At 31.1% G+C, this 21,079-nt stretch overlaps 2 protein-coding genes and 4 non-coding genes across 6 annotated transcripts; 2 read left to right on the top strand and 4 right to left on the bottom strand.

Annotated features, from left to right (window-relative positions):
* Positions 1-35: 35 nt before the first annotated feature.
* On the bottom strand, positions 36-2,664 carry LOC116030411 (probable protein phosphatase 2C 4). Its single transcript, XM_031272656.1, has 4 exons — positions 948-2,664; positions 737-850; positions 368-632; positions 36-275 (listed from the first exon to the last, which is right to left on the bottom strand). The coding sequence occupies exons 1-4, from the start codon at positions 2,331-2,333 to the stop codon at positions 160-162; spliced, it is 1,881 nt and encodes a 626-aa protein (XP_031128516.1). The 5' UTR covers positions 2,334-2,664; the 3' UTR covers positions 36-159.
* Positions 2,665-10,593: 7,929 nt separating this feature from the next.
* Positions 10,594-10,665, bottom strand: TRNAE-UUC. Its single transcript has one exon. It is a non-coding gene; the product is annotated as a tRNA-Glu (tRNA).
* A 77-nt stretch (positions 10,666-10,742) lies between these two features.
* TRNAF-GAA lies at positions 10,743-10,815 on the bottom strand. Its single transcript has one exon. It is a non-coding gene; the product is annotated as a tRNA-Phe (tRNA).
* An 872-nt stretch (positions 10,816-11,687) lies between these two features.
* On the bottom strand, positions 11,688-11,760 carry TRNAF-GAA. The gene has a single exon. It is a non-coding gene; the product is annotated as a tRNA-Phe (tRNA).
* Positions 11,761-14,911: 3,151 nt separating this feature from the next.
* LOC116028545 (metallothionein-like protein type 2) lies at positions 14,912-15,851 on the top strand. The gene is made up of 3 exons (XM_031270278.1): positions 14,912-15,067; positions 15,341-15,424; positions 15,514-15,851. The coding sequence occupies exons 1-3, from the start codon at positions 15,003-15,005 to the stop codon at positions 15,608-15,610; spliced, it is 246 nt and encodes an 81-aa protein (XP_031126138.1). The 5' UTR covers positions 14,912-15,002; the 3' UTR covers positions 15,611-15,851.
* Positions 15,852-16,253: 402 nt separating this feature from the next.
* Positions 16,254-16,325, top strand: TRNAE-UUC. Its single transcript has one exon. It is a non-coding gene; the product is annotated as a tRNA-Glu (tRNA).
* Positions 16,326-21,079: the final 4,754 nt, after the last annotated feature.

A 21,079-nucleotide genomic window follows, 5' to 3' on the forward strand; every position in this document is an offset into this window, starting at 1 on the left:
GGGGAAGGGGTTATTGGCAAAGTACAATCCCCATATCAAGAAACTTAAATCTCTATCTGAACAAAGGCTCAGTCTACTATGAACACTACTGCAAAAATGGGGTCAAAAGAAAAAACAAATCAACTCTGATCGAGATCCTATCTGATCTGTATGTCGAAACTACATGGATGATTGCCATAACTTTCCTTCGAAAGAAATAACAATAATTGAGACATCATCATGGTACCTTCTTCGTTGCCCTTGTGGTATATCAAGCAACTCGTGGAAGTCCATGCCTGCAACATTGAAACACAGAGTTATTAGATTGTGTTGGCTGCTATAGTTATGTTCTTGACACATATATATATGTATAGTTAGTAGTCCTTACCGGCTTTCTTAGCAGCTCTGAAGATTACTTCTTCGATTAGATGCTGTGCCGGATCTCCATCAGGGAATATAGACATGAATGTCTCGACTTCAGAGACAGCTTGCGCGTTAGTGAAATACTGGTAAAGCCCATCCGAGGACAAGATCAAGAACTTGTCTTTCGGGCCTAGCTTGTGGTGGTGAAGTGAAGGTAGACAATTTATGTATGGAGAATTTCCTTTATAGTCAATTTGGAAGGCCTCAAGAAGTGCATTGTTCCATTTTGGCTGTAAAATACAGATGAAATGATAGAAAAGGTCAGCATATGCAGAAAATTTAAAGCAATCATATGAATCTTCTCCACTCTATATACTCAATATTTATTGCATACTTGTTTGAGATAGCCTGCCCCGAAAGCTCGGGTAACTTTCAAGGAACCTTTGACTCTACCATTCTTGATTGCAGAGGAATCATCTGGATGTTCCCTCTTAATTCTGTTCACTTCCTGCAAACCACATGTTTAAGGTTTCACATATATGGACGACGAATGAGACTAATAGCCATAATCGAAGAAATGATTTAAGGTTTGTTTCTGCATATACCTCTTTAGTAGAAGTGCTGTGATCAATTGTGAGTTGGTGTGATGCCAAATTGTGTTTGCGATCAGACATAGCTCTGTATAGCGCATCGTCGCTTAGTGTCTTCCCTATCGAGTGATCAGACTCGGGTTTTTGAGCAAGAACAGCTCTACTATCCCCAACATTCATCAAGTACACATCCTGACCCTTCATCAGCATCACCAAAAGGCATGATCCCATTAAGGCTAATTCAGGGTTCTCATTTAGCATCATATCAGTTATCTCCAGATAGTTTGCCTCAGTTCTCCTCAACCCCTCGGATATCGCATTCAAGACACTTGAGTGATTGGTATTTGCTCCAATCCCATCTAGCTTTAGGCTATTCAGCTTCTCCCTAAACCTTCTTAACTGATCAAATTCTTGATTCTGAAATTCAGTATCCTCCTTGAGAATGGTCTCATTGATGTTCAAATTCTCAGAGGATTCTGGCTTTTCATTCCATAGTAAGCCCTTGAGTTCCTTGAAGACATTTGAGTAAAGATTTTGCAGTAAAAAGTCAGTGGCATCAGGGCCATTAAAACCATCATAAATCCCAACAAAAACCAGATCATGTTCCTCAGAGATCACAACATGAACTCTGTCCTCCCCAGCTTTGCCCTGGGCCCACTGCACATTTTGGCCCCTAAAGGACTCCATCCCATCATCTTCTTCCTCAGCTATACTTGCTTGGCTGCTTAAACAATTCCCAGAATGGCTCTGAACCCCATAGCTATTCTTGATTTCATTATCTTTGGATAGAGAGTTTGATAAAACTCTCTTGAGGTTATGAAAAAATTTCCATTTCTTGGATTTGGGTTTGTACCTTTGGACCTGATGATCATATTGATTCTCCAAAGGGCCCGAGTTGATCGGGCCGGATGAGAACCCGCCCGCAATCGGGCCGGAAAAGAACCCGCCCGCAATCGGGCCGGACCCGAACGCCGACACCCCCGGAATCGGGCCGGACCGGACCGAGGCTATGGAGTTCCGAGGAATTGGCTGCAGAGGGATGGAGGAGAAGAACTGAGAGCTCTCGAAAGCCGACGCCTTTTCGTGGTAGGGCCCGAGGTCGACGAGGGCCGTGGAGAGAGGGGTAGAGGTGTTGGCGGAGATGGAGGCGCCGGAGATTGTGTGAAACGCCGTCGTCATGGAGCTGTTGCTGGTGATGGTGGTGGTGGCGGACGAGCAAGAGTCGTCGGAGGAGAAAGGCTGCGTCTTGGAAGATGGGTCGGGCTTTATGTAGCAAAAAGAATGGCCCAGCCCTTCATCCAGAGGATCCGACAGGTTCACGGCGATGTCGTGCCGCCGCCGGGAAATTTCTCCGGCATCTCCGGCGAAACACAGGTTCAGTCTTCCGATTCCGTTGCCCATTTCTCCAAAAACCCAGATAAAAAAATCCAAACTTTTAACCCAAAAAACAACTTCTACAGCTGATTGCTGCTCATTGAAAAACACCCAAAGATCCAAGATTGAATCTTTAAGAGAATTTGACCATTTAGCCTCTATATATGAATGTGTATGTGTGTATATATATCTCCAGTAAACCTAAACGCCTGTAAGAGACACAGAGGGAGAGAGAGAGAGAGTGGAATTTGAAGGTGTAAAGGCTTTAGGATTTAAATTAAATTGGGTTGAAGGTGGAAAAAGTAAGTGGAGATGAGAACAAGACGAATGACAGAGAGAGAGAGAGAGAAAGGAGTTGACTTTTGATATTTGGAATAATACTCTAATTTAATTTCCCATTTTATTCGATGCCTTTTCAATGCTGGGTTTTTCCCTTTTTTATTAATTTCGATTGCTTTTAGGGGTGTTGACTTTGACATTTATAACGTTTGTTGATGTTTTGAATGAAGCGTAACCAAAGCGTGTGGATGTGTTACCAAAAGTCAAAAGCCCCAACTTGAGTTGATAATTAGGGAAAATGTTTGGGGGTTATAAATTTGGTCTAGTCGCCATCAATATGTTGATACGTGTATTTTAAAAGTTGACATTCACTAATTTGTTTCCGTATTCAATCAATTGATGTCAAATAAATTTGCTCAAATATGCAAGGTGTTTATATCAATTTTTCATATTTCATCATTGTCAAAAGAAAAATTCAGGACTAAATTTAATCAAATATACTACATCTAAGAAATAGAAGCTAAGATTGTCTAAATTCCATCCTTATATACTATTGAGATTTTTTATGTTAATTCAAGATGTCGTTTTTAGAGAAATATAGGATAAATTTGATAAATCATATACTGTCTAAATTTTTTACATCAAAACATATAAGCATGTCACAACATATTTTATAGTCGCTCATGGATGATGATTGTCCACCGTATTTGGTAAATCATATATATGTATCACCCATCCGCTGTATTAATGTTTTGACTCTCAAACAAATAGCGGAAAAATATAAGTATTTGACTTTTGGTTTTTAGTTAAGTTACGTGCGTGACAGGTATTAGAATAATACAGTTCATTTTTAGCGATATATGGAAGAGTGTACAATTCAAAATTGAAAATATAATGGACCCATCCCAGTAAGAGCTAGCTGCCCTGTCTGCGGACGAAGGCTGCTGCACATCTGACATTTCTGCATGGGGTCAATCATGGCTAACGTGATTCGATCACTTTCGACTTTATGAAATTTCAAGCTTCAATTTTGTTTGCCAATGCAAAATTTTTTTTATTAAAATCACTCAATAATATTTATTATTTACGGAGTAATATATTATTAATTTAAAAGATTTTTTTTATTGATTATCCATTTAATTGTTTAAAATATAAATAATAATTAAACACTAAAAAATTATATAATAATATCATGCCAGATAATAAATACTCCGTATTATATACGGAGGAGTAAGTTTTATAGAGAAATATAGTATAGTATGACTATTTTGAATAGGAACTTTGGTATGGGTGATAGTCCAAAAAATCCTTCTGTAAATAAGAGTAGTAACGTGTAGCATATTTTTTTAGTTGATGTAACAGTTTATGCATTTATTGGTTCCATGATTTTTATTTCATAATATTATATATATATATATATATATACCAAAGACCTTGTAATCTAGTGGCACACGGTTGGAGCCTTAGTGGAGACATTATTGGTTCTTTGTGGTTCATTTGGTTTAGAAAGTAATTATATTGGCACTTCATTTAGTTTAGAAAATAGCTATATTGGCACTTCATTTGGTTTAGAAAGTAGATATATTGGCTCTTTGTGCTTCATTTGATTTAGAATATAGCTATGAACAGATACTACATTGTAATAGAGTCAATAGTACTCAAAAAATATATATAATATTTATGATTACTAGAAAATATAATACATTAATTGAAAAAATCAAAATCAAAAAGAAGATATGATGGCAATAAAGATTTGTGAGTGGGTGCTGCAAAACATGGTTTCCCATTAAAAAGTAAACGAAAGAAAGATGTGCAATAAATTAATAATTAAACAAACAAACAATGTCAACTAACCCAATGAGCTATGCTAGCTATAAAAGAAGATGTATCATTAGCATAAAGTAAGGCTTCGGTTCTTATATTTCATATATTTATGAGTGTGGTCGGTTTAGTGTTTTTAAATTTGAAGGTGCGTGCATATATTATGGTGCTATTCTCATTGACTTATAAAAGTTGTTTTTAATTAGTTAATGTATAATATTTATAATAATCATATTATCATATAGTCATTAATTAAATTATAATCATTGTAGTTTTTACTTATAATTTCGAGCATAATGCGTTCCTAATGGAGCAATCTTGAGCTAGTTCAAATAATTATATTACCCGCCTCATATTAAAAATAAAATAGTGGGACTACTTAGTTTTTTTTTTTAAACCATTTTGTGATATAATTTAATGTGTTAAGTTTGATTTACGAGAAAGCTAAGCTCACATTTGAAGGTGTATTATTGGTAAAGTTTGCCTTGTAACCCTAGCCAATAAAGGACTAGATGCAAGTAAACTAACTTAGATTGTTTATAACTCATCAGTTCAAATCAGAAAGCTAATATACAACCTCACACAATTCAATGGGTACTAACTATTCACTTTTATATAATTTTTAGAGATTATAATACCCAATGCTTTGACTATAATATAATTTATTTGTTCCAAAGAGTGTTAATCAGCCATCATAAATAATTCAGTTAATGTGTACCTAAAGCCTTAATAACTCTACTAAAATATGTGAAATAAAGTGCTTGATGGAGACTACAAAATAAAAACAAAATTTAATTAAATTACTACCTAATATTTACCAAGAAAATTAAACAATTACAAAGAAGTATCATTTTTAAATCTTAATTAGTTGGTCATGTTCATGGAAGTAAGCATCAACCGCTTGCCAGGGAGTAGAACAATGTAAATTTTTTTTGTGTAAAAAATAATTGATTAAAACTTGGCTTTAAATGAAATTATATTATTTTAAAAGAACATATTCCTTAGGTGGAGAAGTAATATGGGAGTGAGAGAAGAGAAAAATATATACAGTAAATACAAATTTTTTGTGAAACCTATTGATAAAGAAAAATAAAAAACAATCAAGCAGGTGTGCATTAGGCGCACCTTCTGCGAGTAGCAACTAGGTGTGTGTACTACACGTGTCAGTTAGATGCGTAAAACACTTTTATTTTTTTGCTTTTATTAATTTTCTTTACTTTTTATCTTTTCTTTTTTTTTTTTCCACCCACTCTATCACAATTGGCATCTAAAAAATAAAAATAAAAAACCTAAACTTCAACGGTGCTCTGATACCAAATTGCCCATGACCTTTTGCATGACTCTGATACCAAATTGAATTATGTGCTCCATCCAACTAAAAGCCTAAGCTGATAGTTGGACTACACATTTATGTTTATATATATTATATTTATGCTCACAAGGATTACTTGACTTTTTTTTAAAAAATTCTAAAACATATATATATATATATATATATATATATATATATATATATATAATCTTTCAATGTCTTGGTTTCCTCAATTTTTCATCTAACAATTCAAGGTGAAGAATCTAGACCCACAAATTGTCTTCATCTTTTTTGGTCTCTGATATATATTGTCTACGTTCATTTATGGCAAATTCAAAGATTATAGCATGCATATAATTAGCCAGCATAGTCGACTCAATTGAAAACAAAAGTCAATACAAATATTTATGATTTTCATGTCATATAATTAATATTGTTTTTCTCAAAACTAAATGGTTTTATATTGGTAAGAATCTCTTTCCAACAAATTGCTCTTTTTTTTTTTTTTGAATACAACAAATTGCTTAATTAACACTCAAAAATATATAGATAATTTCCTTTGTTTGTTGTAAAATAGATTGATGGTTTTTACAATGAAAAGTGAAATATATACAAAATGACATATTGGCTCATCTCCAAGCCAACTCACTATCCACTCCACGCCATCATAATCTATGACACAACTACTCATTTTCATCATTTTATAATCAATTTCATTTTCAGTTGTGAGTATTTATACATATATATATATATAAATCTAATGATAAGAATCCTTAGTGAAAAATGAAACATAAAAAGATGTGGATTAATGTTATCTGTCAATTAGGATGATTAACAACTCTAAAACAAGAAGAAAAAAAAAAACATAGTGTTAATTTCATAAATATCAAACTTTGGATATGCACCTTGAGAAGCTTCATAGTGCATCGGACTTGAGCGGACTTTTATATACATACCATCGAGCGCATTTTAAAACTTCGCACGGGGCATGACCAAAGATTTTAATATTTACAACATTGTCATGGCGCTTTCCTCTTGTTTAAATTCGTTGATATCTTGTATTGATGACTAGCATTAGGCTATTTGCACCCATAGAATCTTTTTTAAAATTGAGTTCTACTACCATATCAATAATTATTTACTCTCCATTCATGCATTCTCTCTAAAGTGACCGAACGCACTTTCACATGACTTTAAAAAATTACTCTGTATTTTCTTTTATCCATTACAAAAATCTTTTATACAATTAATCTCTTTTATCATTATATAATTAATTTCAAATATTAAAAATAATAAAAATAAAATTTCAAATTCGGTCAAATTTGAATTACAAATTTTGAAATAAAACCATTTCTCGAACATTAACAAAACATTAAGCCACACGAGCAATTTATATTTGATAATTAAAAAAATGCATTATCTGTATTCGACGATGAACGCATTAAAAAACACAACTAATATTTGATTCGAGTGGATTGTATTATTAAATGTGTAAAATGATTTGCTTGAAATATTCATTGTCGGTTGTGCTTAATTAATTGAACGAAGTACTATGGTACTATATATGGTTGTAATTCAATTCTATGAAGTTTCTTGCCAGCTTCACTTTCATTTTCATTGTACTTTCGTTACGAATCAAACATATGCTTGGCGTTTTAGTAGTTCTACTTTTTGAGATTTTGCCTTGAATCTTCCACGTTTGTCAGGTTCCTAGCTATATCCCAAACTGAAAAATTAAGTATAAATAATTAAGGTGCAGAAAAGTTTTTTTTTTTTATAACTAATTTCACATGTAATAGCCACCAGCTTTCAAGTTTCAAGTTATACAATCATCAAATATTATATTCCATATTCGAACAAGTAATTTGTGTTTGATTATGTTATAAATATTATTCATGTCTTATTAGATTCGTCATATTCAATTTCATTGTTATAAGAGTTATTGCAGTTATTCAGTGTCACTTTTAGCCTATAAGTCATTTGGTCTTTACATAATAGATTGCCCCAACATATCTAATAGAAATAAAGTAATTCAAATTAAGATCACAATAATATAAAATAGGTCGGCATTGTTGTCATGCACGCATCTAAGGTTTTTTTTTTTTTTTTTTTGGGAGGGAGGGAGGGGGTTACCCAGTACAACTAATAGCTATCCTTTTGGATCGCTTTGTACACCCTGTCAATCTCAAGACTGTCCCTAATAATCTCCGGGGGATCATGGAACTCAATCCAGTCGCATTGTCTTCTAACAGCAATCTTGGCCAACCAATCTGCAACAGCATTAGAATCCCGTGGTGTATGCTCAAAATTGACTTCCCAATCCTTCAGTAGCCAGAGTTTACACAGCTTCACGATTTTGGCACACGGTCCAATAGGTTCATCACCTATAGCTATCAATTAGTTGTATGTCATATTTACGTGTTTAATTTGTATTAGCTTAATGACATATTGTTGTGTAAATACTCATTCTTGGTATTGAAAAGGTGTTTACAATTAATTAATATTGAATATTGTTGGTCAGTCTAATTGTGATATTCACGAAATTAATCTAAGACGTAAAAATTATATTTTTCTTAAAATTGATTTGCATTGAGGACGCTAGGAGCATTGAAGCATTCAATTTCTCAAGATACAATGAATTATTGCAAATCTGCAATTTATTCAAACACTCAAATAAATAATCATACAATGAACTTGAACACAAATGAACACTTTGAAATTTTAGAGTTAATTCTATTTTTTTATCCGAGATTTTTAGGTGGCATTATACTTTTAGTCATTTTTTTTACAAAGCATTCACTCTTGGTCCTAGTATTATTGTGTCATTATCATTTTTTGTCTTCTATTAACAAAATAATTTAAATTTCGTTAAATACAAGCTAGGGAATTTTGGTCTTTAATTATAGATTTTTTCAAAACAATAAACCTAAAAAATATAGCGGGTCATATATATATAAAGGTCAAAATGTCATTGTATTTAATGACATTTCAATGATTTATTTGTTTGGCGGGAGATAAAAATGATCATGCCATAATTATACTAGGATCAAATAAGGATGTTTTGATTAAAAAATGATAAAAAGTTGACTGACACTAATAAATGAAGAACAAAAAATAGAATTAACTTGAAATTTTATATGAAGTAAAATTTTAGAGGGAAGAATGAGTTTCGTAGGAAAAGAAAAATCATATTTGTTGGAGAATTAAGAGTTCTTAAACATTTTGCCCAACATAAGATATTTATAACGAATTAAGAATCTATGAACATTTATGACATTCAAAAATTAAATTTAAAATTCAAACTTGTAACTCCCATAATTTACAAAATTAATCAAAATAAATACGCATGATAGAACCTTTATGTTATAGAATTCAAATTCCATATAAAGTTAAATTATATATATTTATATTAGTGCAAACATGCATCCCTTCCCAATGTTGAATTATATGTATACTAGTACAAACTTATATCACTTTTCAATGTTGGATAAAGGCTATATATTAAAAACTAATTAAACAGTCTTCTATTAACTCCATTTTCCCAACTCTATTGGTACACTTTGAAATTCAATTTTTCATTCACTTGTTATCCATTTTAATCATATAATATATCAAATTCAACATCTCAACTATGAGAGTTCGAATCCAATTTGATCCCATTCAAATCAAAAGTGGACTCCACTCAAAATAATAATAATAATAATAATAATAATAATAATAATTATTATTATTATTATTATTATTATTATTCATAGTTTATGTCAAAACTACTAGATATATATACACTAGCAATTAAAAAAATTATATGTTAAAATTCTTATTTATTCATCAAACACACCCAAAAAAATTTAACTATTACTTAAAATAACCATGTCAAACGTATCTCAAACTTAATTATTGTCATTGTATTTAGACAAAGGAAATTAAGCAACCATATGATATTGGGCAAAGGTATATATTTATTATTAAAATGATGGGAACTTGGGGAGGTATTATCCCACCAAAAGAAGAGCAAAATTTGTATCATTGAAGAAAAAAATTATATTATTAATAAAAGACAATGCATGGTTTGATTTGTTGTGGCAAAAGAATTAAGAATGTAAAATAATTATATTAGAAGGTACATAAACAGCAATGGAAAACTCAATAAAGTTGACTTTACTGACTTTTTTTTTGTCTTATTATATCAGTTTGAGCAACCTAAATTAGTTTATCTTGTCAGGATTTCGATAAATAAAAGGCACATGATGAAGAGCAGAGAAGATGAGGCTGCGCAACCCATGCATTTCCTAAACCAACTATTTGTCCAGACAAAGTAAAATCATATCTAATAAAGTTGGTCATATATTCTTCTCAAACTGACAACGATTCTTATTCGTGGTTTTCTTTTAAAGAAAAATAGTATATTATAAAACATTTACCAAACAAGTTGCTTGTTTTGTTTATCCCATCCTGCTGCAAGTCACTAAGATATGATATGCATGATGTTTTGGTGGGGAGACACTCCCATTTTCTTATACTTTAATTTTCGCTTCTTCAGTGCGTCTCTATATATACATAAATAATATATTCTCCCATCCTAAAGTCAAACATGAGAATATTGTTTCAAATTGAATTTGGATTCTTTTCTTTGTATTTGCAGTGTGCGTTAGTTTTGGCATATGTGGTTTTGAGAATCTTGCATTTATTGGTTGAAATATTGACGTAGATAGTTAAATATGAAAATATTCGCATATCTATATAATATATGCAATTATGCATGCATATATCCTTCGTAACCCACTTTTGGGCCAGTTAGAATTTCCAACTTTGCAAGTCCATTAATGGATGTTGGGCCGGCGCTTTAGCCCAAAAAGGGAAATGAAAACGAAAAATTTCCGTTGCCGGGAATCGAACCCGGGTCTCCTGGGTGAAAGCCAGATATCCTAACCGCTGGACTACAACGGAATTCGTTTACTTAGTGTCGATTAAACATATATTAAAGATAGTATTTCATTTTTTTCATAAATAAAACAAAGGTTAATTGCGGTGAACGTGGATCGAACACGTGACCTTCAGATCTTCAGTCTGACGCTCTCCCAACTGAGCTATCCCCGCAATTGCTAACTAATCTCTTCGTATTTCTATTAATTCAAACACTGATTATAATACAGCCACAATATGGAATTCATTTGCAGCACAAGCAAACTATTTTAAATGGTTTACTATCCAAGAGTGTGTTAGGTCATACAATGACAAATGTTAGAAGATCGACAAATTGTATAGTTCACGCATTGACAAGAGCATTGGGTCCTCATTATTTCTTGTTTATTTGAACGAGAAGCCTGTCCAATAATTTACTTGTTTATTGCTTGCTTAAAAAAGTTGTTAACTATTAATATTACTAATTTTAATATAAGCACATTTTCTGAATATGAATTATATTTTGTACTATCGTAACACCTTGATTTATCAATTTAAAATTCTCGCTTTTGTTATAATTATAGCACATTTTGTTTCATTTCTTGTCCAACACAAACTACCATCAAGTGTCATTTGCATTAGTCTTTTCCTTTATAGTCTTATTGAGAGAATTATACTACACAAAATACTTGTGAGATTTCATTTCATAAATCAAACCAAAATGTTGGCATTCAAATCAAATCTGTGTGATTTTAGCATGCATGCCTCCACACATCAATTGTTATTCTGCTAAATCCGAATAATTTATTTTGTTATTGACCAAAATCTCCACGGCTCAATCATTCAATTCACTCTCCTCTCCAGTCCCATCAATCAAATCATCAAGAATGGTGCCTTTCTTATGACTCAGCAATGGGCCGTTAGGTAGAACTCATTTTTCAACTGTTTTTGGGCCTCCTGGGAATTGAAGTCCCTCACTGGATCACGCCCATATCCTTTATTTCACCCAAGGGAGTAAAATGCGAATTTGCGTTTCGTTAATTCCGAGTGTGGACGGCAAAAATATATGCGGTGAACGTGGATCGAACACGTGACCTTCAGATCTTCAGTCTGACGCTCTCCCAACTGAGCTATCCCCGCTACATGAAGTTTTTTATTCATAAAATGCTATTGTATAATATACATGTAAAAGGAATGTAATGAAAACTACTCTTTATTTGTTAATTTAGATGATACTTGTTCACAGTCTACCACCTGAATATTAACTGAGTTGACATGTAAGCTATTTAGATGATTCTGTAGAAGAGAAAAGGAAGAAAAAGTTGAGATTGAAGAGCACATAATTGCATCTTTGTCCCTAACCTTTTTGTCACATTTGTATTGTTTGTTACCCATTTGGTTGGAATCTAAGGACACGTATTATTGCAATGGCATATATATAGTTGCATGATTCTTTGTTTTCGTGTAACATTCACAAATTAACAAACAAGTCAAGGACAAATGTAAACAGAACAATTTTATTTTATTGTTCTTTTTTAAATTTGTATGTATTTCTTTAAAGCATTAAGACAAATATGATCGAATGTGACAAGTTTACATGCATGTTTCATTTTAAAAGAAAATTTCCAGTATGAATTATTTTCATGATCCTGCACCTTTGAAAGAGTGGTGACCCTATATATGTCCCTATGACCCTATCCCACCATGAATGATCCATCACTTCAATTCCTTCATAATAATTTTGCCCATCCCCAGTATTCCTTGAGCTTCGTGCATCACATTCAATGAAAAATACTTCTTCAAAAAATCACAGTCCACATTAATTGTAACCAATAATTCATTGTCGTGGTCACCCGCCAGTGGAGGATCACATATAATGCAGGCTAACTTAATTAGCTAGCTAACATTTAAATTCTATTATAAAATTATTTTAAAAGTGAAGGATTAATACTAATTCACATATTCCTTTATAATGTTTTGTGGAACGGATATAATTGTACGAATGTATTATATATTACACTATCATATAAAAATAACTCAATTCTCCTATGATCTTGTGACCCCTTCATATATGTACTTGTTGAATCATGAATCTACTCACAAGAAAGAAATCAATTCTATCACCTTTTAGCTCATCCCTTTTTCGACTGTTTCTTTCTTTTCAACTTGTTATCTACCCCAAAGAGCATCCCTGTCAATGCATTTTAGAGGGGTTTTTCAAGTTTTTGAGCTTAGGTGGGGAAGAAAAAAGAGAGAAGTTAAGGAAAATTTATTACTGCAAATATGTTTGTGGGTCCTGCTATGAGAAAATGGGAATTTTTATGTTGCTGTTGCGCCTTTGGCGCCTAAAAGCAATAAGATTTTTATTTTTATTTGTTTGCTTTTCGTTTTTTTTTTTTCTCTTTTTTGTTTTCCATACCATCTATCCTACTTATTGCTACATAGCACCTTAAAAATTGTGAAAAAACCTTCAACGATTAAGTATGCCCTAATTATTATACTATATTATGGAGTATTATTTTTGGATTTTTTATATATATATAACAAAATAACACTTTTAGTCTTTAAGTAATAAAACAAATGTAAATTTAGCCCCTAATTAATATAATTATTTTGAGTTATAAAATTGACTTTTCATTAGTTTTTTTTTTGAAGGAAATTTTAATTAGTTATAATAGTGGATTTTTATTTTTTATTTTTGTCATTCGGGATACTAGAATAGTGATTTGTGAAAGTTACGTTTTAATCTTTAATATAGCTCGGAAGGACGAAAATAGTCAATATTGTGACTAATTAATGACCAAATTTACAATTCAAAAAAAAAACTATTAACTAAATTTATATTCATCTTATAATTTAAGGACCAAGATTGTAATTTTATTTTTATCATTTTTTAATGCGTGATGCGGCTATTCTCTATTGTCTATTGATAACTAAAAGTCTAAAACCAAATCTTTTATGCATGTGCTTCCCCTTTAAATGTCATTTTCTAGTATAAATTTTTCACATCCCACCTCCACTTTTGAGTTATGATAGTGTGCTCAATCTTTAATTTGCCGCCACGAATGAGCTATCGGCTATCGCCCCTATGTATGTATTCCTTTATTACGCCTTTTATTTTTATTATCTACAGATTTAAACAATGTCCTTATCACACAGAATACTTGCTAAGCATATAATATAATGCAATATAAATATATAGTTTAATTATCTATTTAAATTTTTAATTGAGATAAAAGTATTTTTAATTATGCTTTGTAGGGATAAGGCTTAAATATAACCTTAAACTATTTGTATAAGTAAAATTAACATCTTGAACTATAAAAAGTTTAAATTAGACACTCAAAAAAATGAACAATAAAATAAAATAAAATTTTAGAAGGCCATAATGAAATGAAATAGGATAAGAATACTATTTTAGAGCTGATTATTATCTCCTTGTTGAGCTTTTCAAAAAAACAAACAAGAGAATAAAATATTTAATTAAATCTCTAGACAAGACATCTATTATTATTATTCATATATCACAATTTTAATTTTAATAAAACATCTTGAGGAGATATTTAGATTTAAAAATAAACGATACAAAATGTAGGCCCCTTCAGAAATCAGAATACTATGGTGCTACTAGTACTGGACTAAAAAAGAAAAGCACGCCTATACCTTTTAATTCCACTAAATTCTCAATGATGTTGAGCTCTTTCATTTTGAACCAATGATTTTTATTATTCTAACATAAAATTTATATTTAAAAAAAATGTTAGAATCAATAAAATAGTCGACACATTTCATCTCATTATATTAATAACATATCTTTTTTAGTACTATTAACTCTGTTACAATGTAACATTTGTTCATAACATATCTTATTTCTTATAATAATAAAACATAAAATTCATATATATAAAAATGTTGAAACATGAAAACTAGTTTGTTCTAGAGAGTACCGGAGACCTTAATACAAAAATTATAGTCCAACCAGATATGGTTTAATTTGTCTAATATGGGTACAGTGCATGTTATCTTTATTAATTAGTTTCCGGAATAATCTTTTCCCTTAACGGCATTTGATGATTACTGTAATAAATTAATGATCATACTATACAGAGTTTCTGGCTTCGAAACGAGCACGATAACAGTGCAGAACCGCACAAAACGACAGACGCGTGGAACCGAAACCGGACACAATCTCTCTCAGCCGATAATAGTGGGGGCCACTGCTTTTTGTTTCTCGCCACGTGGACGGTGATGCGCGATCCCTCTCCCAGCCGTTACGCTATAAGTATGGGTCAGGCTGTAGCCCCGAACATCGCTCAGACATTGATTTTTCTTTTGCATCAATCATTCGTCGTTTCTTGTCTTTCTCTTCTTCAGTGTGAAAAATGTCTTGCTGTGGAGGAAACTGTGGCTGCGGCTCTGCCTGCAAATGCGGCAACGGTTGTGGCGGGTAAGCTACTCTCTTCTTCTTTTCTCCGATATCTCGGATTTACGTACGTACGAGGTGGTTTTATCTATGTCGACGTGAAATCCGTGCGGTTGTCTCGATCTGTGTATTTTTTTATTAAATAATTTTATTCGCTTTTTAGGTGACCCCGTGAGAAAGTAAAAATTCAAGATGAATTTAGTTTGGGATTTGAAAGACATGCATAGATTTCATGTTAAATTTAAAAAAGAAAGGATTCTTTTTACAAACAAACTAATGTGTTGATCACTTTTATAGGTGCAAGATGTACCCAGACCTGAGTTATTCTGAGGCCGCTGCTACTACGGAGACCCTTGTTCTTGGTGTTGCTCCCATGAAAACGTATGTTTCTTTCTTTCTATTTCTCTTTCTGGAGTTTTCTAGATCGTTTTTCAAGATCATGATTTCATTGATTTGTTTGTGGTTTGCAGCAAGTTTGAGGGATCTATGATAGGGGAGGTTGCAGCAACTGAGGGTGGGTGCCCGTGTGGAGATAACTGCAAATGTGACCCTTGCAATTGCAAGTGAGATGCGAAACTCAGTTGCAAGAAAACAGAGACGAGTCTATGTTTAATTTATGTTGAAAAATAATCTTAATTGTTTTTAAGGCTTTGTTGTGTATGTAGGTAGTTTGTGCGGTGAAAAATTAAGTGGTTTGGTTTCTACAATTTATTTTGTGATAAGACAAGTTTATGTATGTAGTGGTTATTAATATTATGGTATATCGTCTCTGTTTTATAACTTAATGAGAAATTTGTTTGTTATCTTATTTTGTAGACTTCTTTCTTAATGCCGGCGTTAAATATTCGCTTTAGTCTAAATGATTTGCATGTTCCTCAAAAGAAACCGATTTGTTTTGATGAAAATAATGATTTAAAGTGGAGAGACGTGTTTTACAACAGTTTGAAGATGCAATGAATCCAATGACTACGCATTAAATAGGTTTGTATAATTTGACCGACTAGTCACGAGCATAAAGCTCAGATGTTTAAGGTGAAGTGAAGAGCAATAGCAAGTTGCAGGGATAGCTCAGTTGGGAGAGCGTCAGACTGAAGATATGAAGGTTACGTGTTCGATCAACGTTCACCGCAATTTCTATCTTTTTCTTTTTTATTTTGTGAAAAAACATTATTTCTGGTATAAAAAATGAACTGATGCAACAAAACATGTTTCCGTTGTCGTCCAGCGGTTAGGATATCTAGCTTTCACCCGGGAGACCCGGGTTCGATTCCCGGCAACGGAATTTTTTATTTTTATTTTTTTTAATGTTAGAAAGCAATCTTCCATTTTACAATATTATTTGTTTTTAACAATAAACATTAGGAAAATGGTCCATGGCGAACGTGGCCCAAAGGTAGTTTTATGAAGCCCAAACATAAATTTGGTAGTCAAAAAGATGGCATCTACTTCATGATTTGATTGGTTATGTTGGTAATGGCATATTGGCATATATTACTTAATTAATAGGTGGGACTGGAGATTGAATCACGGAGATTTAACCTTAAAGTTATATACTAACAAACTAAGTTGCTCAGATTTAGCAGAATAATAATTGGTATACGGACACATCATAAACACTGGGCGGAGCCAAGATTAAATTGTGTGGGGTGGTCAATCACAATTGAAGTTTGCAATTAAATACATTGATATTAATTTAGCATATTCCCGAATAATTCGTTAAATTGCAAATTTATTAAAAGTTAGAATCCATATAAAAATTTAGTCTATTATTAAATTTATATTAAGAGGAGTGTATTTAATCATGATTTTTGTAGACTTTTAAAATGATAAATTTTAATAAACTTTTATAGAATCGTTTAAAACTTTATAAGACAGTAAGACTCTAAAAGTCTATAAAAAATATTCATAAACTTTTATCAACTTGTTTATTTTAAAAAGTCTACAAAAGTCATTGAATACATCCTTACAAATTTTAAATGATTTTGATTCTTATCATTTATAATTTTCTTACAAAACATGCTATAATATGTCATAAATTCTTATTATTATATAGTTCTTCACCCACATTAACATTAGTATTTTTTATCTATAGTATGACGAGATTTATATGCTAATTACTTATATAGTATTAATAAGCATAAAAAATTATTTTATAAGAAATTCATGACAATATTGAACACTAAAAACTTATAGCTAGGTATCAAGCAAAAGGCTATTATTTGCAATAGCAGTTTGGGACTGCGAACAGTAACTGTTTGCAACCCCAAATTGCAATTGTAGTTCGCTATTCATAGTAGCCTGTTGTTAAAAGTAAATAAAAAAAATATTACGAATATAAACATAAAAAGAATAAAAATCAAAATATACAAGTATTTATATGGATATTATGATTTATGAAACATATAATAAAATTCGACGATAGATGAAAATGTTCTTTTGTTTATGTATTTAGGGAGAAAAAGTTTTTAGAGAAAGTTTAAAAGTTATGGAGACAAATTCATAGAGAAAATTTAGAAGTTAGGGATAAAATGTTCATAGAAAAAAAATCAAAATAAACAAGCAATAATGAAGTAAAAATAATATTATTGCAAATTTTTAGAGGAATATTGTAAAGTTTAGGAGAGAGAAAAAATTGGTATAGTTTAGGTATGAAGAAAATATAATAAATAAAAAATAATTTATTGAATTTAAGTATAAGCTAGGTTTATAAAGTTTAAATAGGGAGAAAAAATAGAGTTTAAATAAAGATAGAAAACATTCAGAGTTGATAGAAAGAAAATTTTAAAATTCAACTATTTATATTTGAGAAGAAAAAATCTATAAAAGTTTTAAAATTATAGTGTACAAAGCACATTTAAATGTAGAATAGTGCAACCCGTTTATAGATCGATCAAATACTTATTCAAGTATGTTAACAAAGGAAATGATCGAGTGATTACAGAATTTTATCAAAGTTCAATAAATGCTGATGGTGTTGAAGTTGTGGATGAGATCAACATGTACCATGATTGCATGATGTGTCATCTTCTTTTAGAATCATTAGTACCAATAATGCACAAGAATTGTTTTTAGGATTTGAATTGAATAATGAGTGATGTATTGTGGTTTGTGAATGAAGATAATGCTAAAACTATGGCATTCGGTGGTGAATCTAAGAAATTTTATCAGTGGTGTCAAAAGGGACATTATCTCTGTAACTATAAATTCATCATATCTTTAGAGTCATTGTAAATTGGAAGGAAGCTGGTTTGGATCAATAAAAATTGGAACAATTTACTAACTGTTTTGCTTTTGGAGAAAATAATGTTGAGGTTGATATCCCCACATTCAACAATGATGGTTGAGGAAGTAACATATAACAAGAAACATATATAGTAAACTACCAAAATAATAGGTAATTGTTTTTTTTTTCACAACACACATAACAAAAATTAACCAAACAGGCAGTATAATTAAGAAAAAACAACGAAGGCATAAATTTACTTAAAAAGCATTAATCGATAATTATGTCAAAATATTGTGTATATGACTATATATTCCTATTCAGGATGAACTGGAAAAGCTTTTCAGTGGAGACAAATGTCAAGCAGAAGTATAGTTATTGATTGAAATTTTAAGCAGTTGTATAATTCTCGAAGTGAAGATCATGTAAAATATCCACCCCTATCTTTCTTACTTCATATGCATCATATACACACTAATACACCAAACCACCCAATCCTTCTCTTATATAAACATACATACACATCACCTACTTTCTCAATAACATATAACTAGATTTCCAATGAAATTTATAGGATTTACTAAATAAAAATAATTACACCAATAATACTTAAGTTGAATAACTTCTTTTTTTTGGTAGCATAAAGTGCATCGACTGTACATCTTTATACCTTTAAATGCACAATTATGGACCAGTGTTTATTTTCTTATACACTTTTCACAATGTATTAACTAAATTTCATATAAAATTTGTGAAAATTACAAATAATTTGTAAGAATAATTAATAACTTTATTTTTTTTACCTTCAAGTGCACATTTATCCACACATTCAGAGTGCATATAAAAAAACAGTAGAATCACCTTTAAGTTCATAGACAGTGATCGGTCTCTTCACAATCATTTTACACAGAAGATTTCATTTATTTTACATAAGAAATCACAATAGTGCATAAAATTATTGGATAATATGTATGTATTTCGTAATTAATTACATTAACATCTTGGTAGTTAAGGTAACTAATGAAAATATATTGACCAGTTAACGCCATAAACACAAATTCAATATAAAGCCTCTCTTACCTTGGAAGAGTTGCAAATTGGTACATACAAATGATTATCAATATATCCCTTTAGAAAGTCAACTAGGAAAACCAACCCTAACACAGCACCAAAAGCAAAAACATGCCCTGATGTAACATTCAGAAACCCATAAGATAGTTTTACAAAAATCTTATGTAGTAATTCAAAGGGCAACTCACCAAATAATATCTTCATTCGTATATCAATATACTATGAGAAAAGGAACAACACACAGCAACGTATTTCAAAACCTATGATAAAACCCAAAGCTGCAATAAATTTATTTATTATAACAGAATCTAAGTTAAATTGATAAAAGAACAATATAGTGATATACAATACCCTTATTTCCCTTGGTAATATTCTTAAGAGTTCAAAAAAACTTGAAGATTTGTAATGGACAATTACAACAGAACAAACGTTTTACCAACGTAGCATAAAAGGAAACATTTTTAATCATGCAGGCTTATTAGTAAGCTACCCATGTAGAGTCTTTATTAATAATTTAATTAATAATAAGAGCATAAAAGGAAAATTTTTTAATCATGCAAGAACTATCTTATTAGTGAGCTGTATTGGAGGTTGTTTGAGCAGGCAAGATAACTTACAACATCTTTCAACTTCCATTTCCTCAGCTGTTTTTGCAGAGAAATAATCGTCAAGTACTTTTCTATCCAACCTGGCCCTCCCAGATTGACTTATAAAAGAAAATCAAAAAATAAGCAACTCATAATACAGTGACAAATATTAAGAAAATAGCAGATAGCAACTTTGCTTATTTATATGGTGGTAGTTCATAATGTTCCCCCCAGGACAAATAATAAAGATAATAATACAAGGAAAACACTTTTAAAAAAAATATTTTCAGCATGTAGTGCTAAAATCATGCTGGCGAATAAATTTTAAAAATCATTGAGAACACTTGAAAATGCTGAATATCATTATAATACAATTGAAAACTCTGAAAATCATTTTAGAAATGACAAAGGAAAAACAACCAAAAATTGTAAGAAAAACCAAGTTAAGAATGTAAATATTAAAAAAACAAAACTTTGAAAAGCTTTTAAAAAACTAAAATGAACATAAAAAACTACAAATCATTCAAAACGCTAAATCAAATACATGAAAAGAACAAAAATACAGGGCCGGCCCTGGGCATGTTTTCTCAGTGCCACTGCACAGGGCCCCCAAAATTTAGGGGGCCCCAACTGTAAAAAAAAAAAATGAATATATGTATATTAGATATAGTAGTATTTTTTATGTAAAAATTTTATGAAAATTGGGGTCCAATCACTTGAAAGTATTGAATATAAACAAGAATGGAAGTTGTTAATTTGAGTATGATTAGAAATAGACAGGGCAATTTGAATGTGATTAGAATTAGGCAGGTCAATTTGGGTATGATTATGGAAGGGTGGCATAGAGATAAATTGAAAAAATTCATAACCTTAGCATGGGCAATTTTTTGATAATTTTGGTTTTCAAACAAGTTTCCAATCTTGATTTTGGCATCTCTTAAACTCTTTAAGTCTCAAACAATAAAATTGCAAAACATCAATTAATTACGGTAATACATAATTTGATATCAAAAGTTTGGCGTATGATTTTGCATCTAAGCATGACCAATGTATGATAGTTTTTAAGTGAAATATTAGATGTATTATTTTTTAATATATTATTTTTTGGCATAATTTTTAAACAATTATATATATATATATATATATATATATATA

Source organism: Ipomoea triloba, chromosome 9 (assembly GCF_003576645.1).
Source record: "Ipomoea triloba cultivar NCNSP0323 chromosome 9, ASM357664v1".
Classification (NCBI taxonomy): domain Eukaryota; kingdom Viridiplantae; phylum Streptophyta; class Magnoliopsida; order Solanales; family Convolvulaceae; genus Ipomoea; species Ipomoea triloba.

Coding starts and splice junctions, on each gene's coding strand:
- LOC116030411 (XM_031272656.1), bottom strand. CDS start 2,333: ATGGGCAACGGAATCGGAAGACTGAACCTGTGTTTCGCCGGAGATGCC. Junction 633..736: donor GGGCAGGCTATCTCAAACAA/GTATGCAATAAA, acceptor TGTATTTTACAG/CCAAAATGGAACAATGCACT. Junction 276..367: donor CAGAGCTGCTAAGAAAGCCG/GTAAGGACTACT, acceptor TCAATGTTGCAG/GCATGGACTTCCACGAGTTG.
- LOC116028545 (XM_031270278.1), top strand. CDS start 15,003: ATGTCTTGCTGTGGAGGAAACTGTGGCTGCGGCTCTGCCTGCAAATGC. Junction 15,068..15,340: donor TGCGGCAACGGTTGTGGCGG/GTAAGCTACTCT, acceptor TCACTTTTATAG/GTGCAAGATGTACCCAGACC. Junction 15,425..15,513: donor GGTGTTGCTCCCATGAAAAC/GTATGTTTCTTT, acceptor TGTGGTTTGCAG/CAAGTTTGAGGGATCTATGA.